Below are 20992 nucleotides of genomic sequence, written 5' to 3' on the forward strand. Positions count from 1 at the left end.
TCCTTTTTTTGGCCGCTCCACAACACATGGAATTCTTGGGCTAGAGATCAGATCCAAGCCACAGCTTCTGCAATGGATCCTTAACCCACTATGCCAGGCGGGGGATCAAACCTGTGTCTTATAATGTGAGAAAAAAGAATGTATATGCGTATGTGTGACTGGGTCACCTTGCTGTATAGGAGAAAACTGACAGAACACTGTAAACTAGCTATAATGGAAAAAAATAAAAATCATTAAAAAAAAAAAAACCTGTGTCTCAGCACTCCCAAGTCACAGCCAATCCCACTGCACCACAGCGGGAGCTCCTCCAATCAGGATGTAATACCATGCGTTACAGAGGCTTCCTCCTGCACCTCCTGTGACTCAGTAACAATCGGGTTCTAACCACGTAGTAAGACAGACGACAAAGGACTTCCACTTCCAGTTATAAAAGCACAACCGGGGAGGAGTTCCCATCGTGGCTCGGAGGATTAAGGACCAGACACTGTTTCCATGAGGATGTGAGTTCAATCCCTAGCCTTGCTCAGTGGGTTAAGAATCCGGTGTCGCTGTGAGCTGTGGTGCAGGCTGCAGATGTGGCCTGGATCTGGCATTGCTGTGGCTGTGGTGGAGGCCGGCAGCTGCAGCTCCAATTTGACCCCTAGCCTGGGAACCTCCATATGCCGCAGGTACAGCCCTAAGGAAAAATAAAGAAAAGAATAATCAGGGAACTGGACAAATATATTTGCAGGGCGACATGCCAGAGGCAGCTGAGCAAAGGATGCGCCCCAGAAGCCTGCAGAGGTCCCCTCAAGTCTGAGGCTGCATCCTCACATGCACAGCAGTTAGTCCACAAGGCTGGGCCTGAACAACTCCCACAGCTCATACAGGGTGACATTCAAATTCCTCAGGGCCAGAGTGCAGAGTCCTCGTGGAGCACCCAGAGCAACCAGCAGACCTTCCAGAAAAGTCTTCCTTAGTATAAGGCTTAGAGAAAATCTAGAGAAAAAGCTTTTTCTTCCTAACAAAGCTTAAACAGGATTGAAAGGATATCACAGTGCAATTAACTAAACTGTTTGCTGAACTTCCATACTCTTAAAAAACAAAAACTTAAAAACACTCATCAAGCTACCAAACACAATGTCTATCATCCACTCAAAAATCACCAGACCTGCGACTGTTTAAAATCACTGTGATCTCAGAGTTCCTGTCGTGGCTCAGTGGTTAATGAACCCAACTAGGAACCATGAGGTTGCGGGTTCGGTCCCTGGCCTTGCTCAGTGGGTTAAGGATCCAGCGATGCCGTGAGCTGTAGATATGGTGTGGCTGTGGCTGTGGCGGAGGCCGGCGGCTGTAGCTCCAATTCGACCCCTAGCCTGGGAACCTCCATATGCCGTGGGTGCGGCCCTGAAGACACACAAAAAAAGACAAAATTACTGTGATCTCTAACAGAAGAACCAGACAACAAAAATGGCCAGAAATGACAAAGATGATAGGATTCGCAGATATAAACTTTAAAACACAGGAACTATGTCTAACCACTTGTGATGAATCTACACATGTATGTATAACCAGGCCACCACGCTGTACAGTAGAAAACCGACAGAATACTGTAAACCAGCTATAATGGAAAAAATAAAAATCATTATAATAAATAAACTTTCAAACGATACCATAAGAACTACAATACATCCTCAAGGATGTTAAAGAAAACAAACAATACGCAAAAAGAAACAGAGGATGTTTTAAAAACAAACAGAATTTCAAGAGCTGGAAAAAAGACGACCTGAAGTGAAAAATTAAATTGGATCAACAGCAGACTAGACACTACAAACGAAAAAAAATCAGAAAACCTGAAGATACAATAGTAAGAACTCTACCCCGCGGGAGAAGAGAGGAAGTGGACAATTAAAGGGCCGCAGGGCACTGCCGACGTATCAGCCGAGTTCGTCAGCAGACGTGTGACTGGAGTCCAGGGGAGAGGAGGAGGCGAGGCCAGAGAAAACGCCTCAGTGGAGCTCCCGCCGTGGCTCAGGGGGTTAAGAATCTGACTGGTGGAGTTTCTGCTGTGGCTCAGCAGAAACGAAGCCCACTAGCGTCCACGAGGACGCAGGTTTGATCCCTGGCACTGCGCCATGGGTTAAGGATCCGGTGTCGCTGGGAGCTGCGGTGTAGAGGTCACAGATCCGGCCTTGCTGCGGCTGTGGTGTAGGCCAGCAGCTACAGCTCCAATTCAACCCCTAGCCCAGGAACTTCCATAGGCCGTGGGTGCGGCCCTAAAATGCGGAAAAAAAGAAAAGAAAAGAAAGAAAGGCCTAGAGCAAGTCATATCCTCCTAAAATACCAGGTTCTAGGAACCTCCAGGGGCACAAGAGGCTCCTGAAGCCGCAACTCAGAGGTGGACGCAGCATCGCTGGGCGAGGGAGGACAGAGGACCTCCCGTCTCCTCCCGGCCGGCCTGCTGACCACGCCTCAGATGAGCGGACTGTGCCGGGACAGTGGACAGCTCTGAAAGCTCACCTCCACAAGCCCGCTTGTTACTTGAAAAAGAAAAACCAGCAGGCACCTGTGGGCACACACTGACGCCTGGTGCCTCACAGGGTGACGTGTCTAAGGTCTCAACAGCCCTGGGGGCAGCAGTGCTGATGACATGGCACCCCAGGGAGAAAACTCAGGACAGAGCAGCTACACGGCAGTGGAGGGGACGTAAACCGGGGAGGTCCAGCCCTGGGGTTCCTGACCCACTGCCACCCCCATGAAGGTCCCGGGTTCAACTGAAGGTCCTGTCTCGACCTTCCTCCTTCCCAAGTTCACCACCAGGAGCACGTGTTCCTACTGCAGGTCAAGAGAAAGGGGAAAAAGCGTTACGGGGCAAAAAATAAAGAAAATAGTAAGACCCAAATGAAACAAACCAGAAAGATCATTCCCTCTATGCTAAAGTCAAGGAAACCCAAGCCTCAGGGTCTCCACTTGTGATATGCAGACGCCACAGAAGCACACGGTGAGATCAAGACGATTACACAGCAAGGCACTTAACCACTTGCTCCTGGGTGACAAAATGTGCCAGAGATGAACAGGCCAAAACACACGTGATGAGCAAAAGAAACAGCAGCAAGGAAGCAAGTAACTCAAATGCACCTGCCCGCAGCCAAGAGAACATGCGGAATGCCCGCCACCATCACCAAGTCAGACCCGGGCACTTCATCCGTTTACCGCTGCTGGTGAGCACGCATGCACGCACGCACGCACGCGCACACACACAGGTGCACACGCACACTGCATACCCCAAGGCCTTATCTGTAACTAATAAAATCGAAACCATCAGCCTTTATTCTTACCTAGGTGTGGGTCCAACAGGTGAGGCTGCTCCTGATACTTGTCCATTATGACTAAAGAGAAAAACAAGGTAAGATTAACACCACTGAGGCAAACAGACAGACACAGGTGCTTTGGAAACACAGGCTGACTCCCAGGGCAGCTCCCAAGAGTCCAGGCCACCCGAGGGAGGCCCCCCCCCCAGGGCCACTATGTCCTGGCCTCGCTCTCCACCTGCCCAGCACTCCTTCCTCCCTTCGCCCCTGCTGACAGCCAAGCCAGTTCTCCCCTCCGTGAAACACACACGCTGCCCCGCCTTCACTCTCCCAGTGCCCCACACACCAAGCAACTGCCCTCGGTGCCCTCGCACCACCGGCCTCCTTGACTCCACCGAGCCTGGGCTCACTCCTATCCGATAGGAGCAGTGCCTTCGCCTACGGCAGCAGTCTGGACCACGCAGCTCCTCCTCTGACCGCTCCCCAGGCTGGGACAGCCCGTGGGCCCGCACGAGGTACCGCCGGTGCCAACCCCGGGGACAGCCGGAGACACAGACTCAGAGCAATCAAGCCACCAGCCCAGGCGGCAAGGGGCTGTCCCTCTCCCCAGGTCAGAACTGTCATCACAAAGCCCGGAAAGCAGAAGGCGAAGAAATTGCTTTAGTGAAAAAGGCCCGCGAAGACGGTTTTACTGAATCACAAAACCCTGCTTAGCCACCTAAGCAGGGAATCCTAAGAAATCGTTTGGACGTTGTGGGTCGGCTCCAAGGCTCTGTCTACACCTGGAGAATCCAGACCGACCCTCAACCTCTGAGGCGCGGATCGATCCGCCATCCCGACGGCGCTGCTCCGCCGGGCGGCGGGTCTGCGGCTAACGGCTCGGGAGGCGGCCCCACACCCGCTCGGCCTCGCCTCTCCCCTCCGGCTCCCGCGCAGCCCGCACCGCCGACTCGGAGGAACTGCGCTGCGCGACGGCCCCAGCGCCCCGCACAGGGCGGGGAGGCCCACCCCTCGCTGCCCCACTGCGGGACGTGGGCCGGGAGGGCCGGCGCCCCGGGTCCGCGCGCGCCGTCTCCGGGCGCAGAAAGGAGCGGGTCCGGCGCGGGCGCTCGGGGCACCTGCGCGCCCCCTCCCTCCCCCCGACCCGCACGCACCCCGGAACCGCTCCAGGGCGCCCTCCCGAGCCGCGCGGTCGCCGAGCACCGCGGGCAGGCGGCCGAGCAGCTCCCGCGTCTCCGCGCTCTCTCCGAACGACTCGAGGGCGGCGCCGCGGGCCAGCGCCGCATCCTCCGCCGCATCCTCCGCCCGGTCCTCCGCCGCGTCCGCCGGGGCGCCCGGGGCCGGCTCCTCGCTCAAGGCCATCCTCCGCGGCCGAAAGGCACCCGCGACCTCGCAGCTGGCTCTCCGGGGGCGCTGAGCGCGGGGCAGGGGCGTGAGGCGCGGAGCACCAGGCGCGAGGCGCGGGTGGTGAGGCGCGCTCCACAGCTGAGGCGGAGGAGGTGGCAACGACGCCGGCCCCGCCCCGCGACCTCCGACCTTGCGCGCAGGCCCCGCTACGGAGCGCGCCGGCCGCCAAAATAGTGCGGGGGGGGGGGGGCGCCAGGCCGGGGTGGGGGCGGGGCCCAGAGGACTGGGCTTCAGACGGGCCGTGTCCCCTTCCCCGCGCACGCGCGCTGCGTCCCTGCGTGGCCGCGGTCGCGCGCGCGCGCGTGTGGGTGTGTGTGGGTGTGGGTGTGGGTGTGGGTGTGTGTGTGTGGTGGCCTTCCAGCAAAGCCGTCTTCAGGCGCAGGGGGCAGCCCGCTAGGCAGTGCACTTTCCAGAGAAGAGGCCGTCGGGCGCTGGTGATGCCACGAGCTAATTGGTGATCCGGGAGAAGTGAGAACGGTGTGGCTGCAGGCTTCAGAGATGCACTCTGAGTGTGCGCGGTGCCCCGCAGTCTCGCCCCTCCATGGTGACAGGCGGACACCCCGACCACCCCGGACACCCCAGACACCCCACCGCCCCAAGCACCCGTCAAGGCACACCCCCCACCAAGGCTCCCGCCCCCTCCACCCCCCTCCGTCCAGCAGAACACCAGCTGCGAATGGGGCGCGCGCGGGGGCGGGGTGGGGGAGCTTCTTTCCAACCATCCACTTCAGTAAGGGTGGCCTAGGAGCCCCGCTCAGACCCCGGGATGCTGCGCAACAGGTGGGCCAATCCTGTGGTCCCCAGTTCTCCCTAAGCCAGAAACAGGAATCCACAGAGAGACGCGACACCAACTTCCGCCTAAGCGAACCCCAAACCTGTGTGCATTTCTATACAACTGTCATGAAAGGACCCAACTCCATGTTCCGCAAGATGGATAGGCCATGAGCCTGTCCGAGACCTTTCAGGTGGTCTGGGCCCCCCTAAGTTAGCCCAGCTGCAAGGAGGACACAGGTGAAGCCGAGCACGCGGTTCCATCCCCGAGACCCCAAGGGCTTTATTGTCCTGAAGTCCCTCCGGCACTGCGGCCCCAGCTTTGCGAGGCGTCTGAGCCGGGACGGGACGGAGCTGGCTGCTACTTGAGAAGCTTCCGCATGGTGCCCAGGGACGGGCTCCTGTACTGCCGCCCGAAGTGGTTCCAGTGGTTTAGGTAGTTAAAGAGCTGGTAGAGCAGCAGCCGCCTGTCAAACCCGGGAGCCTTGGGGACCTTCCGGTGGTAGGCGGTGAAGAAGGGCCTGGGAAAACCCCCGAACATCAAGGCAATGGCCAGTTCGAACTCAGAGTGGCCGTAGAAGGAGGCCGGGTCATACACGACGGGCCCCAAGTCGTCCTCCGCCACGTTTCCGGACCAGAGGTCCCCGTGAAGAAGGGCGGGGACAATCTCTAGGCCACAAAACAGATCCGGGATCTTCACCTAAGGAAATAATTATGGGACACAGAGTTACCCCGGGCCTGGCAACAAGGTGTGTTCAGGGTCCGACCACCAAGCCCAGAGAAAAGGACCTCCGGCTCCAGGGGGATGTGATTTTGTCTCCGCGTGTACTAGGGATTTAGGTGCAGAAGCTCTACAGCGCTAATGATTTCCATCCAGGGAAGAACTTCAGAGGTGATGGCGTTATTGCCGTGTGCGATACGAGCCATATCACCTGCGTGGCGTTCTGTTCTTCAGTAACTTAGCAAACGTTCTTGCTCTTCCTTCGTTTCACGGCACACTTGCACCAGCACCTCTGTTGTAGCCTGATTACTTCAATAGTGAGTTAAAATTCCATGAATGCGTGCTCAGCCTGAATTGATTTGCAAGTTCTGTCTTTTTGGGTTTTTGTGGGGGTTTTTTTTTAACAAGATTTTAAGAGTTTGTTTTTCTTTCCTTTTTAGGGCCACGCCTGCAGCATATAGAAATTCCCAGGCCAGGGGTGGAATCGGAGCCACAGCTGCCGACCTGCACCACAGTCACAGCAATGCAGGATCCAAGCCGAGACTGGGATCTATGCCATAGCTCACAGCAACGCTGGATCCTTAACCCACTAAGCAAGGCCAGGGATCGAACCCACATCCTCACAGACACTATAGTGGGTTCTTAACCCACTGAGCCACAGCAGGAACTCCGCGAGTTATGTTTTGAAACCAGCCACTCTGGGCACCTGCTGCCCACATCTGCTCCGAGAGGTGAGACGTTTGTGTCTTGGTGAGAAGGCAGAACAGCCTAAGAGCAGCTAAGAAAGTAATAGTAAATGCCATTTACAAGCCAGGCACCTACATTTCACATGGGGAAAGTTTGAGGTTAAGTAGCTGGTGACCTAGCAGGTGAGAGGTGTGCTCAGGGGCCAAGTGCCCCACCCCCTCCCCAGTTTCCCCATCAAGCCAATAGTCAGGCACTTATGTGTCCACACCTTGCCCAACTCTGCTCAGGCTCAGTGGTCTCCATCCTGGCTCTAGTCTAGCAGAGAGCGCCACAGACATATGGGCTCAAAAGACAGCCCCACTCCCAGGGGATAACTGCTGTGCCCACCTGCAGCCGTGACCAGAGTTCTCGTGCCTCTCGGTCAGCATAGTCCTTCTCAATGAGGTCCAGCTGTGCTTGGAGCCGGTGCCGCGTGAAGAAGGTTGGCCAGTCGTCCTGCCACTCGTTCACCTGGGCAACAGGGAAAGGAAGGGCTGCTACTGGAGCTGGTGCTCACAGGACAGAGTTAAGCGTGAAACCTGCCTAAACCCTAGAGCACCCACTAAAAGAGCACAGCAAAGATTATCACTGGCCAACAAGGGACATAAGAGGGAATCAGTACAAAGACGTAGTTAATTTGAAAGAGAGCAAAAGGAAGAAAAAAGAGAGAAGAACAGATGAGAAATAAAAAAGAAATGGCAAGACAGAGTCAAAGCTAACCATAGCAATAAGCACTTAAATGCGAACGGTCTAAATGTCCCAGTTGAATGACAGAGACCGACAAGTTAGAGAAATAAAGCAAGGCCCGGTTAGGAGTCCCCACTGTGACTCAGCAGTAACAAGCCCTACTAGTAGCTATGAGGATTCAGCCTCCATCCCTGGCCTCACTCAGTGGGTTGAGGATCCGGCATTGCCATGAGCTGTGGTGTAGGTCACAGAGGAGGCTTGGATCTGCTGTTGCTGTGGGTCTGGCGTAAGGCCAACAGTTGTAGCTCCATTTCTCCCCCAGCCTAGGAACTTCCACAGGCTACAGGAGCAGCCTTAAAAAGGGGCGGGGTGGGGGGGGGAACACCCAATTATAAGCTGTGTACAGGAAAGGCACTTTATATTAAAAACAAAACAGGTATTCCTGTCGTGGCTTCGTGGAAACGAATCTGACTAGCATCCAAGAAGATGCAGGTTTGATCCCTGGCCTTGATCAGTGGATTAAGGATCCAGCATTGCCATGGCTGTGGCGTGGGCTGGCGGCTACAGCTCCGATTCGTTCCCTAGCCTGGGAACCTCCTTATGCCTCAGATGCAGCCCTAAAAGGAAAAACAAAATTAAATAATAAAATTAAATAAAATAAAAAATAAAAAAATTTTTTGTCTTTTTTTCATTTTTAGGGCTGCACTTGCAGCATATGGAGGTTCCCAGGCTAGGGGTCAAATCGGAGCTGTAGCCGCCGGCCTATGCCACAGCCACAGCCACAGCAACACCAGATCCGAGCCGCGTCTGAGACCTACACCACAGCTCACGGCAACATTGGATTCTTAACCCACTGAGCAAGGCCAGGGATCCAACCTGAAACCTCGTGGTTCCCAGTCAGATTAATTAACCACTGAGCCACTACGGGAACTCCAATAATTTCTTTTTAAAAGAGAGTTGCAACATTTATTTCAGGTTCTGTCTTTTTTCTTTTTTTTCTTTTTTGCCACACAGGCAGTATGTGGCAATTCCTGGGCCAGGGATTGAACCTACGCCGCACAACAGCAACCAGAGTCACAGCGGTGAGAACGCAGGCCATCAAAGAACTTGCAAATAAATTTTAAAAAATCAGAAATTAGAGTTCCCACTGTAGCATAATGAGATCGGAAGCATCTTGGGAGCTCCCGGACACAGGTTTGATCCCAGGCTTAGCACAGTGGGTTAAGGATCTGGCATTACTGCAGCTGAAGCTTAGGTCACAAATGCGGCTCAGATCTGATTCCTGGCCTGGGAACTCCAAATGCGGCAGGCAGCCAAAAAAGAAAAAAAACAAAACAAACAAAAAAAAAAACAGAAACAGAAACCAGCTAAAAGGATAGAAAAGGTAAATCTTGCTAACACTAAACAAAAGAAAGCTGGAGGGGCTCTATTAGTATCAAAGCAGGTTTCAGAGCAAAGGAATGGGGGTCGCAATGGAAAGCGAGTCAACTGATGAAGATATAATAATCCTGAATATTTACGTCCCTAAATACGGCAAATAAGCAGGGAAGACATGCTCCACATCATTAGTCAACAGGGCAGTTCCCGTCGTGGCGCAGGGGAAACAAATCCGACGAGGAACCACGAGCTTGCGGGTTCGATCCCTGGCCTCGCTCAGTGGGTTAAGGATCTGGCATTGCCGTGAGCTGTGGTGTAGGTCACAGACACAGCTCAGATCCCGCATTGCTGTGGCTGTGGTGTAGGCCGGCAGCTGCAGCTCCGATTTGACCCCTAGCCTGGGAACCTCCATATGCCATGGATGCCACCCTAAAAAGCAAAATTAATTAATTAATTAATTTAATGTTTTTTAAAAGTTTACTTTGGGACACTCCTTAGGAGAGGAACTTTCCAGAGAGCACACATCCCTGGCGCTCAGCATGGAGACTCCCTGAGCTGGGGGTTCTGGTCGCCGAGCCCCTGGGTTCACCCCCCTGGTACCAGGTGCACTGCACAGAAGACAGGGCAGTCCTTCCCCAGTGGGATGGCATATTCCCTTGTGCCCCCTTTGCCGCTCAACTGCTGGTGTTCCAGCCTCGTCTTCCTCCTGGATGACCAGGTCATAAAAGGCAGATTGTGTCGGGCGCTGGAGACAGTACCGGCTAGCCCTCCACCTGGACAGACAAGCCGGGATCCCCTCACCCCCGGAAAGATGTGACCTTCCTCTGTGCTACCAAAAGCGGAGCCACCTGGGTGCACAGGTGGTGGGGGACCCAGCCCTCACCTGGACAGAGGGGCAGGATGTGTGGGAGTCAGGGCCAAACACTGGCACTCAGCTTACCAGCTGCACAGCTCGGGTGCCAGCTGGCTTCTCTGCACATCACTTTCCTCATCTATAAAGTGGATTGATGACAGCCCGCCTTCTGGGATGGCCACGGGACCTGGGGTGTCGAATTGGACAAGTTGCTTGGGATGGCGTGTGGGGCGAGCCAGCAAACAAAACACGTCAGTCCCTCAACCGAGCCAGGGGTCCCAACGGGGCTCAGCTCATGAGGCGACACCGTTCAGGGTCGCCTCATCCAGGGCTGCAGCCCCCAAGGGCCCACTCAGCCTCCCCAGGAGCCGGGCGCCTCTGGAAACTTGGGGCCGGTCCATCTAGGCTATGACACCCACCAGACGCTACCTCCAGGACCATCTTGTCCAGCACCAGGAGGCGGGCCAGGCGTCCGGGCTGCAGCTGAGCTAAGTTGGTTCTCTGATCCTGAACTCAGAAGGGCACTCAGGGGCCGCCTGTGTCCCCAACAGGCCAGCCTCCCCCGCTCCCACATTGGGGTCGTGTGTATACAAGTTCATCCCTCAGCTTTTGGTTTTTTCAGGGCCGCCCCCGCGGCACATGGAGGTTCCCAGGCTAGGGGTTGAATCAGAGCTGCAGTTGCCGGCCCACACCACAGCCACACCAGATCCAAGCCTCATGTGTGACCTACCCCACAGCTCACCGCAATGCCAGATCCAAGCCGCAACCCACTGAGCAGGGCCAGGGATGGAATCCGAGTCCTCACAGATTCTAGTGGGGTTCATTACCACTGAGCCGTGATGGGAACTCCCCTACCCTCCGTTCTTGAGACGCCACCGTGTGAGGCCAACCAAGTCTCGGGGACTCACGTCCCTTAAACTCAACATGGGAAGTGGAACAATGCGCCACACGTGGACACACCAGCCTGAGCCCACACTACTGAGAGACCACGGCTCCAGACACGTGTGTGACCCCAGGGAGGCGCGGGGCCCTAAACCACCAGGTGCATTTCTAGGGACCCCAGGTGTGAGGGCTGCCCCTCGGCTGGGATCCTGAAATCCGCCTCCAGCTTCGCAAGAATCTTGCCCCTGGTGACCTCGGCCCACACCAGTGGGTCACAGAAAGCTACCTAGTGTATGATGCCACGGACACTAGGAGAAGTCCAGAACAGGCACGTCCTAGACACAGAAGGGGACCGGAGGTTTCGGCTGACAGAGGGTGGGGAGAGGAGTGACTGCTAGCAGACCTGTGATTCTCTCTGGGTGATGGAATGTTCTGGAAGTAGGGAAGGCGGGTGATGCTTGCACTATACTGTGAATAGCCTAAAACCCACTGAACCATCCATTTTAGTTTAGTTTAGTTTTTTGCTTTTTAGGGCGACACCCGTGGCATGTGGAAGTTCCCAGGCTCAGGGTCGAATTGGCGCTACGGCTGCCAGCCTATACCACAGCCACAGCAAATCGGGATCTGAGCCACGTCTGCAACATATACCTACCCCAGCTCACGGCAGCGCCAGATCCCCGACCCACTGAGGGAGGCCAGGGATTGAACCCGCGTCCTCGTGGATGCTAGTGGGACTGTTTCCACTGCGCCACAGTGGGAGCTTCGGAACCATGCGTTTTAAAATAGTGCATTTATAAAAAGACAAAAAAAATTTAAAAAATTAAAAAAGGAGTTCCCGTCGTGTCGCAGTGGTTAACAAATCAGACTAGGAACCATGAGGTTGCGGGTTCCGTCCCGGCCCTTGCTCAGCGGGTTAACGATCCGGCGTTGCCGTGAGCTGTGGTGTAGGTTGCAGACGCGGCTCGGATCCCGCGTTGCTATGGCTCTGGCGTAGGCCGGTGGCTGCAGCTCCGATTCGACCCCTAGCCTGGGAACCTCCACATGCCGCGAGAGCGGCCCAAGAAATAGCTAAAAAAAAAGACAAAAAAAAATTTAAAATAGTGCATTTATGCTGCTGAATTACACCTCAATAGTATAATAGTTTGAGGGGTTTTTGGTCCACACCCGTGGCACGCGGAAGTGCCTGGGCCAGGAATCAAACCTACATGGCAGTTGTGACCTATGCCACGGCTGTGACAATGCCAGACCCTTAACCTGCTGTGCCACGAGGGAACTCCCAGTACTAATAGTTTTTAAAGGTCCTGGGGGGGGGGCGGAGTGACCCGGACTTGGGCCCTGACCTCAAAAGCTGCCCCCACCACCACTTCCAATCCCCACACTCACACCTGCCCTCCTGTGCTGTGACCTTTGCACCTGCTGGTCTCTCTGCTGAGAACGCTCTTCCGCCTGCCCGATGGCTCCCCACCTCCTCCAAGCTCAGCTCCGTGAACCTTGGCATCTACTCTCCCAGCCCCACGTCTCACAGCTCACACTCTGCTTTCAGAGATCAGGTGCACAGGAGTCCCTGTCACTCCAGTATTTCCTTATTTCAGAATGATGTGTGCTGGCGTTCCTGTCATGGCTCAGCAGTTCACGAACCCAACTAGCATCCATGAGGACACGGGTTCCATCCCTGGCCTCGCTCCGTGGGTTAAGGATCCGGCGTTGCCATGAGCTGTGGTGCAGGTGGCCGAGGAGGCTTGCATCCTGCGTTGCTGTGGCTCTGGTGGAGGCCGGCAGCTGCAGCTCCAGTTAGACCCCTAGCCTGGGACCCTCCATGTGCAGTGGGTGCAGCCCTAAAAAGACAAGAAAAAAATATTTTTAATAAAAAAAAAAAAAGAAATCAGGTGGACAGTCTTCCTGGTGCCCAGGGACTGGGACTGGCATCAGGAACGAAGCAGGGGCACCTCCACGGGACACTCACCTGCGGGATGAAGCCACAGCAGGTCACCGTGTGGAAGCCAAACTTGGTCACATGCTGCGGCCCGGCACCCTCAGCCCTCTGACCTGTCAACAGAAAGGGCTATTGGTCTCTCGCTTCAATGCCAGACCTCCGCAGGGCACCAGGACAGGCCCCGGGGCCCACGGCTGGAGAGCGGGTGGCCGAGGACGCACTGTACGTGGCAGCAATGGGGCCACCCTTGGAGCGGCCGGCACACGCCTCCGAGCCCGCGGGCAGGCTGCGTCCGAAAGGGGCCATGAGCCGATTCTTCTTGCACGCCGCCGTCCGCAGGCAGGTGGTGTGCAAGCCGGCCCATCCGGGGACACCCCAGCACCATTGTCAAGGGCGCGCGCGACCCCGACCGACCTGGACATACCCACTCTGCTCTCCTCCCCCCGCAACTTCTCCCCGAGCTTCTGGTTGTAAAGGTGCAGCTCTGCCATCTGGTCTCCAAGTTTTGCTGCCTGGCTGAGGAAGAAGAAACGCAGCCAATTAAGATAAGAAGCGACCACCACCTGCGAGCCTGTCCTCTTCGAGAAAAGCTTTAAAGACCTGGAGAGCGCGTCTTCGTCCTTTAAAAGCTGAAAACACGAACAGCAGGCAACGGCCGTCTACAAAAACAAAACAGAGAAAATCGCCGGGCGGGGGAGGCGGGTGGGCTGCGGCAGGGGCCTCGGAGGTACTGGGAACTGAGGGACGGCGCTCAGGGTAGCGTTGGGTAAAAACGCCATCTCCCGGTTTGTGTAAATACAAAGAGAGATCAAGTACAAGGAAAAGGCTCCGGGAGTTCCCGTCGTGGCGCAGTGGCTAACGAATCCGACTGGGAACCATGAGGTTGCGGGTTCGGTCCCTGCCCTTGCTCAGTGGGTTAACGATCCGGCGTTGCTGTGAGCTGTGGTGTGGGTTGCAGACGCGGCTCGGATCCCATGTTGCTATGGCTCTGGAGTAGGGCGATGGCTACAGCTCCGGTTTGACCCCTAGCCTGGGAACCTCCATATGCCGCGGGAGCGGCCCAAAGAAATAGCAAAAAAAGACAAAAAAAAGAAAAGGCTAGGGGGTTCCCATCACGGCTCAGCGGAAACCAATCTGACGGGGAACCATGAGGTTGCAAGTCTGTGGGTTAAGGATCCGGCGTTGCCGTGAGCTGTGGTGTAGGCCGAAGATGCGGCTCGGATCTGGCATGGCTGTGGCTGGGGTGTAGGCTGGCAGCTGCAGCTCCCATTCAACCCCCCTGGCCTGGGACCTTCCATGTGCAGCAGGTGCGGGCCCTAAAATAAATACGTAATTAGAAAAAAAGTAAGCGCTTCAGAGACTTCCCAGTTGCGACCTCAGTGACCACCCTGAGCTGGCGGTGGTCCCTCCAGGCAGAAGGCACAGGGGGTTAAACACGCCTATGCGGTGCCACATCGTGGAACGCAAGCGCCCCTTGTCTGCCTGAGGGAGGGCAGGTGTGATCCTCGGCCCCCGCTCTGATCCCTGCTGCTATGTGGCAGCTCTCCCACCATCTGTCTGTCTGTCTCTCACACACACTCACCTGCTCAGGCCCCTCATCTTCAGATGCTCCATCACGAAGGCCGCCCCACCTCCAGGCAGGTCAATCACCTTGATGGGCCGAGGCGCCCGCACCAGGCCGGTGCTCCGAAGAGCCTCCAGGCTCGCCATCTCCCCCTCAAACATCTGCCGGGCCTGCGGGGAACACGGCCCACATTCCGACTCCAGCAGGGGCTCTGCAGCCAGGCCCAGGCTCGCATCCCTGGACACAGGCCACCACACAGGGTCACAAGCACCCGGGACCTCAGCTGCCAAACACTGGCTGGGGGGATGGGCATTAGCCCTGGGACCGCAGGATGCCACATGGTCCCTTTGGAGGGGATAAGGCTGTGCCTGGAGTTGGGGCGCCAGAGTCTGACCCCTGTAGCAGGTGCGGTGCCCTGAGAGGTAAAAAAGCACAGGTCATGGGGGAGGGTCCTGGGGGTGTCATGCAGGACCGTGGGGCGCTGGGGCTATCACAGATGTACAGGGGGGTGCTGGGAGTATCATGGGGGACCATGGGGTGCTGGGGGTGTCACAGATGTACAGGGGGTTCTGGGGGTGTCACAGATGTAGAGGGGGTGCTGGGAGTATCATGGGGGACCATGGGGCGCTGGGGCTATCACAGATGTACAGGGGGGTGCTGGGAGTATCACGGAGGACCATGGGGTGCTGGGGGGTGTCACAGATGTACAGGGGGTGCTGGGGGTGTCACAGATGTAGAGGGGGTGCTGGGAGTATCATGGGGGACCATGGGGCGCTGGGGCTATCACAGATGTACAGGGGGGTGCTGGGAGTATCACGGAGGACCATGGGGTGCTGGGGGTGTCACAGATGTACAGGGGATGCTGGGGGTGTCACAGATGTAGAGGGGGTGCTGGGAGTATCATGGGGGACCATGGGGTGCTGGGGGTGTCACAGATGTACAGGGGATGCTGGGGGTGTCACAGATGTAGAGGGGGTGCTGGGAGTATCATGGGGGACCATGGGGCGCTGGGGCTATCACAGATGTACAGGGGGGTGCTGGGAGTATCACGGAGGACCATGGGGTGCTGGGGGTGTCACAGATGTACAGGGGATGCTGGGAGTATCACAGATGTACAGGGGGTGCTGGGAGTATCACAGATGTACAGGGGGTGCTGGGAGTGTCATGGGGACCATGGGGTGCTGGGGGTATCGCAGGGAGCTGCAGGATGCCACAATGCTGTGGGGGTGCTGGTAGGGTGCCTTGGGGTGTGGGTTAGCAGAGGGTCTGGAGCTGGGCCTGTGTCCTCTTCCAGATGACCTGCCCCGGGCTGCCTTGAGCACTTACGGCAAATGAGGGCAGCACAGGGCAGCATGGGTGGTGCCAGAGTGAGTGGGGGTCTCTTCAGCCTGGCCTTCGGTCCAGGGAAGGTCCCCAGAGCAGGACCTGGGGGCTGGGAGGGAACCGCACGTCCCGCCCCAGAAGGAGGCGGCCTCCACGGGAAACCAAGAGTCTTCCAACTTCTGAAACATGTCGCGAAATAGCCCAGTTTTGAATCAGGTGAGGAGCTCTCTCTCACCTTAGCTACACTGTACCTGAGCTAAAACATGGTCTGTGAATACCTCTGGCTATAGACTAACAGCAAAGCCTCTCTTTCTAGGCAAGAAGAGTATTTCATCCTTCAGTTCAAGTACTGGAGGGGAGAATGCACTAGGTGCCCTGCTAACTGCCAACCCCACCTGGCATCATGGAGAGAGGTTTCCACTGCCCCCGGGCCCGCTCCCAGGGTGAGCCCCAACACTGCAGGGGCACAGAGCACCTGGGCTTCAGGCTGCCTACGTGCTTGAGGGCCTCACCTTGCACCTGGTCATGTGCATTGACCACAGGTGCCAGCAGCATTGCAGGCTGCCAGGGTGATTAGTGGAGCCCAGCCTGGAGGAGCTCTCAGGGCACCACTGTGAAAGTTCCAGGGCCAGTGTGAACTCTGAACCCCAGACCACTTCCCGGGGGGTGGGGCTTATCATTTTAAGAAATTTGGGTTCTGAAATCAGATTCTTCATTAGTTCCCAGTGCCAACAGAGCGGGGATGCCAGACAAAAACCAACCCATTGTCCATTCTAGATGTGGGCAGTGCGGCAGGGGGACTGCAGGGGTCCTTCTGGGACTTGCCCACAGCCTGTGCCCCCCGTACTGCAGAACCTCCAAGGGACCTGGCCCACAGAGCACTAGGGGTGTCCATGGAGCGCCTGCCAGGGCTGAGGGAATGCCATCCTCAGCACCCGGGGGGCCCACTGTGGCTGACTTTCCCTGTCTGTAAAGTCTCCTATTCTCCACATATGCTTAACAGCAACGTTTTAAGCAGGCGACAGAAACCAGGAGCAAACACAAGCATGGCCTGTGAGTAGGAGCATGGGCCTGGCCCTCGGGTGGTGCACCCAGGCTCTTTCCACCTGACCCGGAGACCCAGGGGCTGTGGGGAAGGGAGTGCAGAGCTGGGCCCCATGGGAGTCACAGAAGCAGCCCAGGATCCCAAGCCTCACCTCCCCCATGCCTGCTGGTTGAAAAATTAAAACAGACAGCAGAGCCTCCTTTGCATCCAGGCAAAAGGAAGTAAATTAATCCTGCAGCAAGTAAAACCCAGGAGTCCGCAGAAAATGCTTGAGCCCTTTTGGCGTGCATGTTGGGGCCAATTCTGTAAGGCCGCGGGCGGCCCCGGGGCCCAGGACCGGACCACGGCGCCCTCCCCGGAGCCCCCCTGAGGCCTCTCCCCACCCCCTCCAGGCCTCTCTCACCCCAGCCGTTCTCCGCTGGAGCCCCGGGGCGGGCCGGGAGTGGTGGGGTGGACTGGGAAGGGGCGGGGGCACGCACCAGCGACCTGCGGTTGACCTTGACAAACACGGGGCCTGCATCGGTGTCGTAGGCGCGCCCCTCGCTGATGCAGCCGGCGCCCGGGCTCCCGAAGGCGCGCAGGGTCGTGGTGCGCAGCTCGGCCCGCAGCAGCGGCTCCATGGGGGAGGGAGGGGCGGGATGGGCGACAAGGGACGCGGGGACCCGGGGCCGCAGGACAGCGGGCCCGGGACGCGAGCTCGCTGCTGCCGAGGCCGCTGTCAGCTGCGGAGGCGCCTGGGGCGAGCGCCCTGCAGACTCCCACCGCCGCCGCCGCGGAGCCGGGGCTGGGGGTGCGGAGACGGAGCGAGAGCGCTCCGCGCCCGCCGAGGGCCAGGCGGGGCGGACCCTGCCCGGAGGGAGGGGGCGGGGGCAGGAGGAGCGCTGTGATTGGGGGACCGCCGTGGGGCGGTGCCCTCCCCGGGCCTTCGCGGTCTGGGCGCCTGGACCCGCGGGCGCTTGCTCGCGGCCCGACCTCCAGGCACCCAAGTTCCCTGAACCTTCTCTGGGCCTCGGCCCAGACCCCTTCCACCCAGCAGCACCCAGGACAGTCCTGGGGGATGGCCCGCACCGCCTGGCCAGGTCTCGCAGGTCCACAGAAGGCTGGGGACCTGACCACATCCTGCCAGGCCCCAGGCCACGCACCTGCTCCTTGCAGCCTGGTGCCCATCAGAGATAGAGGCTGCTCTGGGGGTTCTGATACCAGGCGCTGACCCCACCCAGGGTGGGACACCTGATTACAGAGACCAGAGGCCCCAGGAAGGGAGCTTCAAGACACACATAAGCCATGTGCTCACAGGCATGCGCACACATGCCCTTGCACACGCTGCCCCCGGGGGGGGGGAGGGGGCGCGGGGGGCAGGAGACAATGTAGCACCTGCAGGTGGAGCCTGACCCTTTGAGTCCTGGGAATCCTGGGTCTTCCTCTCCGTCCGGCGAAGCCCACCCTCCACTGCATCTTGAGAAGGGGTTCGTGATGGTGACAGCGAGTCTGAGCTCTGGCACCTCCGCAGACATCTTTATTCTCCCCGCCCCGGGGGGGGGGGGGGGGGGGGTCCCGCTGGGTGTGGAATGTGACATCCAGATGCGCTCCACCACCCGCTCTCCCACTCCCGTGCTGCCGAGACGTGGTGAGCCGTTTTCTCATTCTCTGTGTGGAAACACTTCTCTCTCTGAAGGCTTTTGGGGTCCTCTTTTTTTTTAAGGCCGCACCCACAACATATGGAAGTTTCCAGGCCAGGGGGCGAATCGAAGCTACAGCTGCTGGCCTACACCACAGCCACAGCAATGCCAGATCCAAGCCACGTCTGCTCATGGCAACACCAGATCATTAACCCACTAAACAAGGCCAGGGATCAAACTGTGTCCTCACGGATACGAGTTGGGTTTGTTACGGCTGAGCCACAACGGGAACTCCTGACCTCTCTTTTTCTTCTTTTCACAGCCTTCCCCAGGGCATGTAGAAGTTTCCAGGCCAGGGGTCGAATCAGAATTGCAGCTGCCGGCCTACACCACAGCCACAGCCACACCGCATCCTTAACCCTCCCTGAGTAAGGCCAGGGATTGAGCCTGCGCCCTCACAGAGACGTCCTCATCCTGCTGAGCCACAACGGGAGCTCCCTGGGGTCCTCTCTTTGTCACCAGTATCTGACAAGTCCCCTGGGAGGTGCTAGTGTGTCTGTGCTGCCCACCCTCCCTCCCCACCCCCAGGGGGCAGGACAGAGGGGCTGTTTCAGGAGGAAACTTGAGGGCACCAACCCCGGAAGCTGCCGGCCGCTCCCTCGGCTCTCCCTCGTGATTTCCAGCCCGCTTTCTCTGTTCTCGCCGAGTCCGAACCTTTCATCTGAACCCAGTCCCAAAGCAGCCTGGTCCAGGTGCCCAGGAGCTCTGCCTCCCGGCCCTCCTGTGGGAGATGCCGGTCTTGATGGAGCCCCTGTCTGGGCCGCCGCCCAAGCAAGGCCTCAAGGGCTGGGTGGCAGCCGGGCGGGGGGACCCCATCCCACTGGTCCTGAACCCAGGTCTCCGAGGTCCCTACTGTGCAGCTGCGGGTCCCAGAGCAGGATCCCCAGCATGAAGACTCGGGCCTGGAAGCACCATCTGGGGCCACCCACCGCCCTCCTCCCAGCCTGCATCTGAGCGCCGTCTGCGGGAGAGGTGATGCTGGCTCTTCCGAGCAGCCCAGGATCGGAGTCCCCTCCCCCACCGCGGCCAGTGTCCTGCTTCTCCCAGAACCAGAATAGTGGCAGCAAAGGTGCAGAAGGCCCTTCTCAGCCCCAACTGGAACCCCAACAGCCATTCTCAGGAAATGTGTCAGGGGTGTGGATCGGGGTGGAGGGATGGGCCAAGGTCCTGGGGTCACCACGCAGAGAAGCAATTCCTCTGCTCACTCGGACCCCTGACTCTGCTTATTGGGCCCAGTAGCGCCAGGAAGGGGAACACCCAAAGCCAAATGCACCCGTTGCTCTGTTGAGGGGAGTGTATGTGGGGAGTGGGGGGGCGGGCGTGGAGTGGAGGGGGGTGTAATACTGCTCAGAAAAGGGGCACCAGCAAGGCAGCCCACCCTGAAATCAGGCAGCAGGGGCAGGGGGTGGGGGTCCTGAGGCTTGGCCACCAGCAGGGCCATGGCCAGCAGCCAGATGTCACCTGTAGCCCACCCTCCTGGCCTCCAGGAAGCCTGCTGGGTCCACGCCCCACACGCAGATGGCTTCTTGGGAAATGGAGGGGAACTCTGCCCCCTCCCCCCCGAGTTGAGAGCCGCCTGAGCGGGGGCGGCCGTCCCCAAGTCCCCAGCCCTCTGATCTCTGGCTGTTTCTGAACAATTCCCAGGGTGTCTGTGTGCGTTTGCCCAGGAGGAAATCCCGGCAGAGGCTTTGGAAGTAATTTCACTGGGAGACTGAGGGGAGGACAGAGGGGAGGACAGAGGAAGCGCCCCCCATCTGCACCCCCCACCGAGGGAGACAGGCTCCCTCCCTGGAGTTCACTCCGCGTCCCTGGCCCACTTTACAAACGAGGGATTCCAAGTGGTGCCCCTGCCCGGTTCTGGTCCCCCAGCCCCAAGAGCGGCATGGTTCCCACCACACCAGAGACGGAGGCTCCTCAGACCCCTGCTAGGCTGTCAGAGACCGTCCCGCGGGACACAGGTGCCTATCTGTGGGATTCACACCTGTCTGGAGCATCTTCTTCCAGCGACTGGCGCTCTGCTCCCCGAAGCAAACAACTTCTTTCCAAACTTACGTTCTCCTCCCTTATGGTGGCTGTAATTTCCCCCGAATCCCAAACAGAATCCACCCTGTAACAGAGTCCCACAGTTCACAGCGTCTTTCTGACACTGCCCCGCAGACAGGCGACTCAAGACAGCACAGTGGACGGAGGCCGCCACGGCCACTGACCCATCCGCGGGGGCCTGTGGCAACCGGGGGGGGTTTTACCAGCAGACCCTCCGCCACGCGGCTTCTCTCTCCATCATCTCAGCCCATGTTTGGAGCCATAAACGCAGCGTGAGGCTGAAAGAGGTCTCAAACCAAGCCCCAGAGATGCACCTGGCTCCCAAACGGGGTTCCGGGGCCCGGGCCACTCTGGACAGCATCGGGTGTGAGGTTTCCTGGCATCACAGAAGCAGCAAGTTAGGAGTTCCCACTGTGACCAAGTGGACTCATGATCCTCTTGCCTTCCGTCCTTGACCCAGGAGCTTCCATATGCCGCGGGCGGTGGCTGGAACAGGGGAAAAAAGCAGCAGCAAGTGCGATGGGAAGGAGGGGATGACGGAATATGGGGACAAAGGGAAAAATCGCCCGTGAGACTTTAATGACAATGAGGTGCCACAAGCCGGGGAGGGGACCACCCCGCCCCACCCCCAGCCCCGCACCCAAGACCGTGTCCAGGGGGAAGAGAGGGCGGCACCGCCAGCTAAAGCCCC

The 20992-nt window shown here is 58.1% G+C and overlaps 2 protein-coding genes across 4 annotated transcripts in view; both read right to left on the reverse strand.

The window, feature by feature from the left end:
• TBCD (tubulin folding cofactor D) overlaps positions 1 to 4772 on the reverse strand; it is a 124178-nt gene extending 119406 nt beyond the window's left edge. For both annotated transcript variants that reach the window (XM_047758406.1, XM_047758405.1), the window contains exons 1-2: positions 4445 to 4772; positions 3318 to 3368 (exon numbers count right to left, since the gene is read on the reverse strand). In XM_047758406.1, coding sequence (XP_047614362.1) covers positions 3318 to 3368; positions 4445 to 4652 — 259 coding nt within the window. In that variant the 5' untranslated portion in view covers positions 4653 to 4772. The remainder of the gene's footprint in view (positions 1 to 3317; positions 3369 to 4444) is intronic.
• A 949-nt stretch (positions 4773 to 5721) lies between these two features.
• On the reverse strand, positions 5722 to 17407 carry FN3K (fructosamine 3 kinase). 2 transcript variants are annotated; one of them, XM_047758152.1, is made up of 6 exons: positions 17059 to 17407; positions 14230 to 14381; positions 13072 to 13163; positions 12678 to 12760; positions 7264 to 7386; positions 5722 to 6168 (listed from the first exon to the last, which is right to left on the reverse strand). In XM_047758152.1, the coding sequence occupies exons 1-6, from the start codon at positions 17197 to 17199 to the stop codon at positions 5830 to 5832; spliced, it is 930 nt and encodes a 309-aa protein (XP_047614108.1). In that variant the 5' UTR covers positions 17200 to 17407; the 3' UTR covers positions 5722 to 5829. The 2 variants fall into 2 exon arrangements, with proteins under 2 accessions (XP_047614108.1, XP_047614109.1); XM_047758153.1 differs by lacking the exon at positions 17059 to 17407 and adding an exon at positions 16983 to 17007.
• Between the last annotated feature and the right edge of the window lie 3585 nt (positions 17408 to 20992).

Source organism: Phacochoerus africanus, chromosome 14 (assembly GCF_016906955.1).
Source record: "Phacochoerus africanus isolate WHEZ1 chromosome 14, ROS_Pafr_v1, whole genome shotgun sequence".
NCBI classification, from domain to species: domain Eukaryota; kingdom Metazoa; phylum Chordata; class Mammalia; order Artiodactyla; family Suidae; genus Phacochoerus; species Phacochoerus africanus.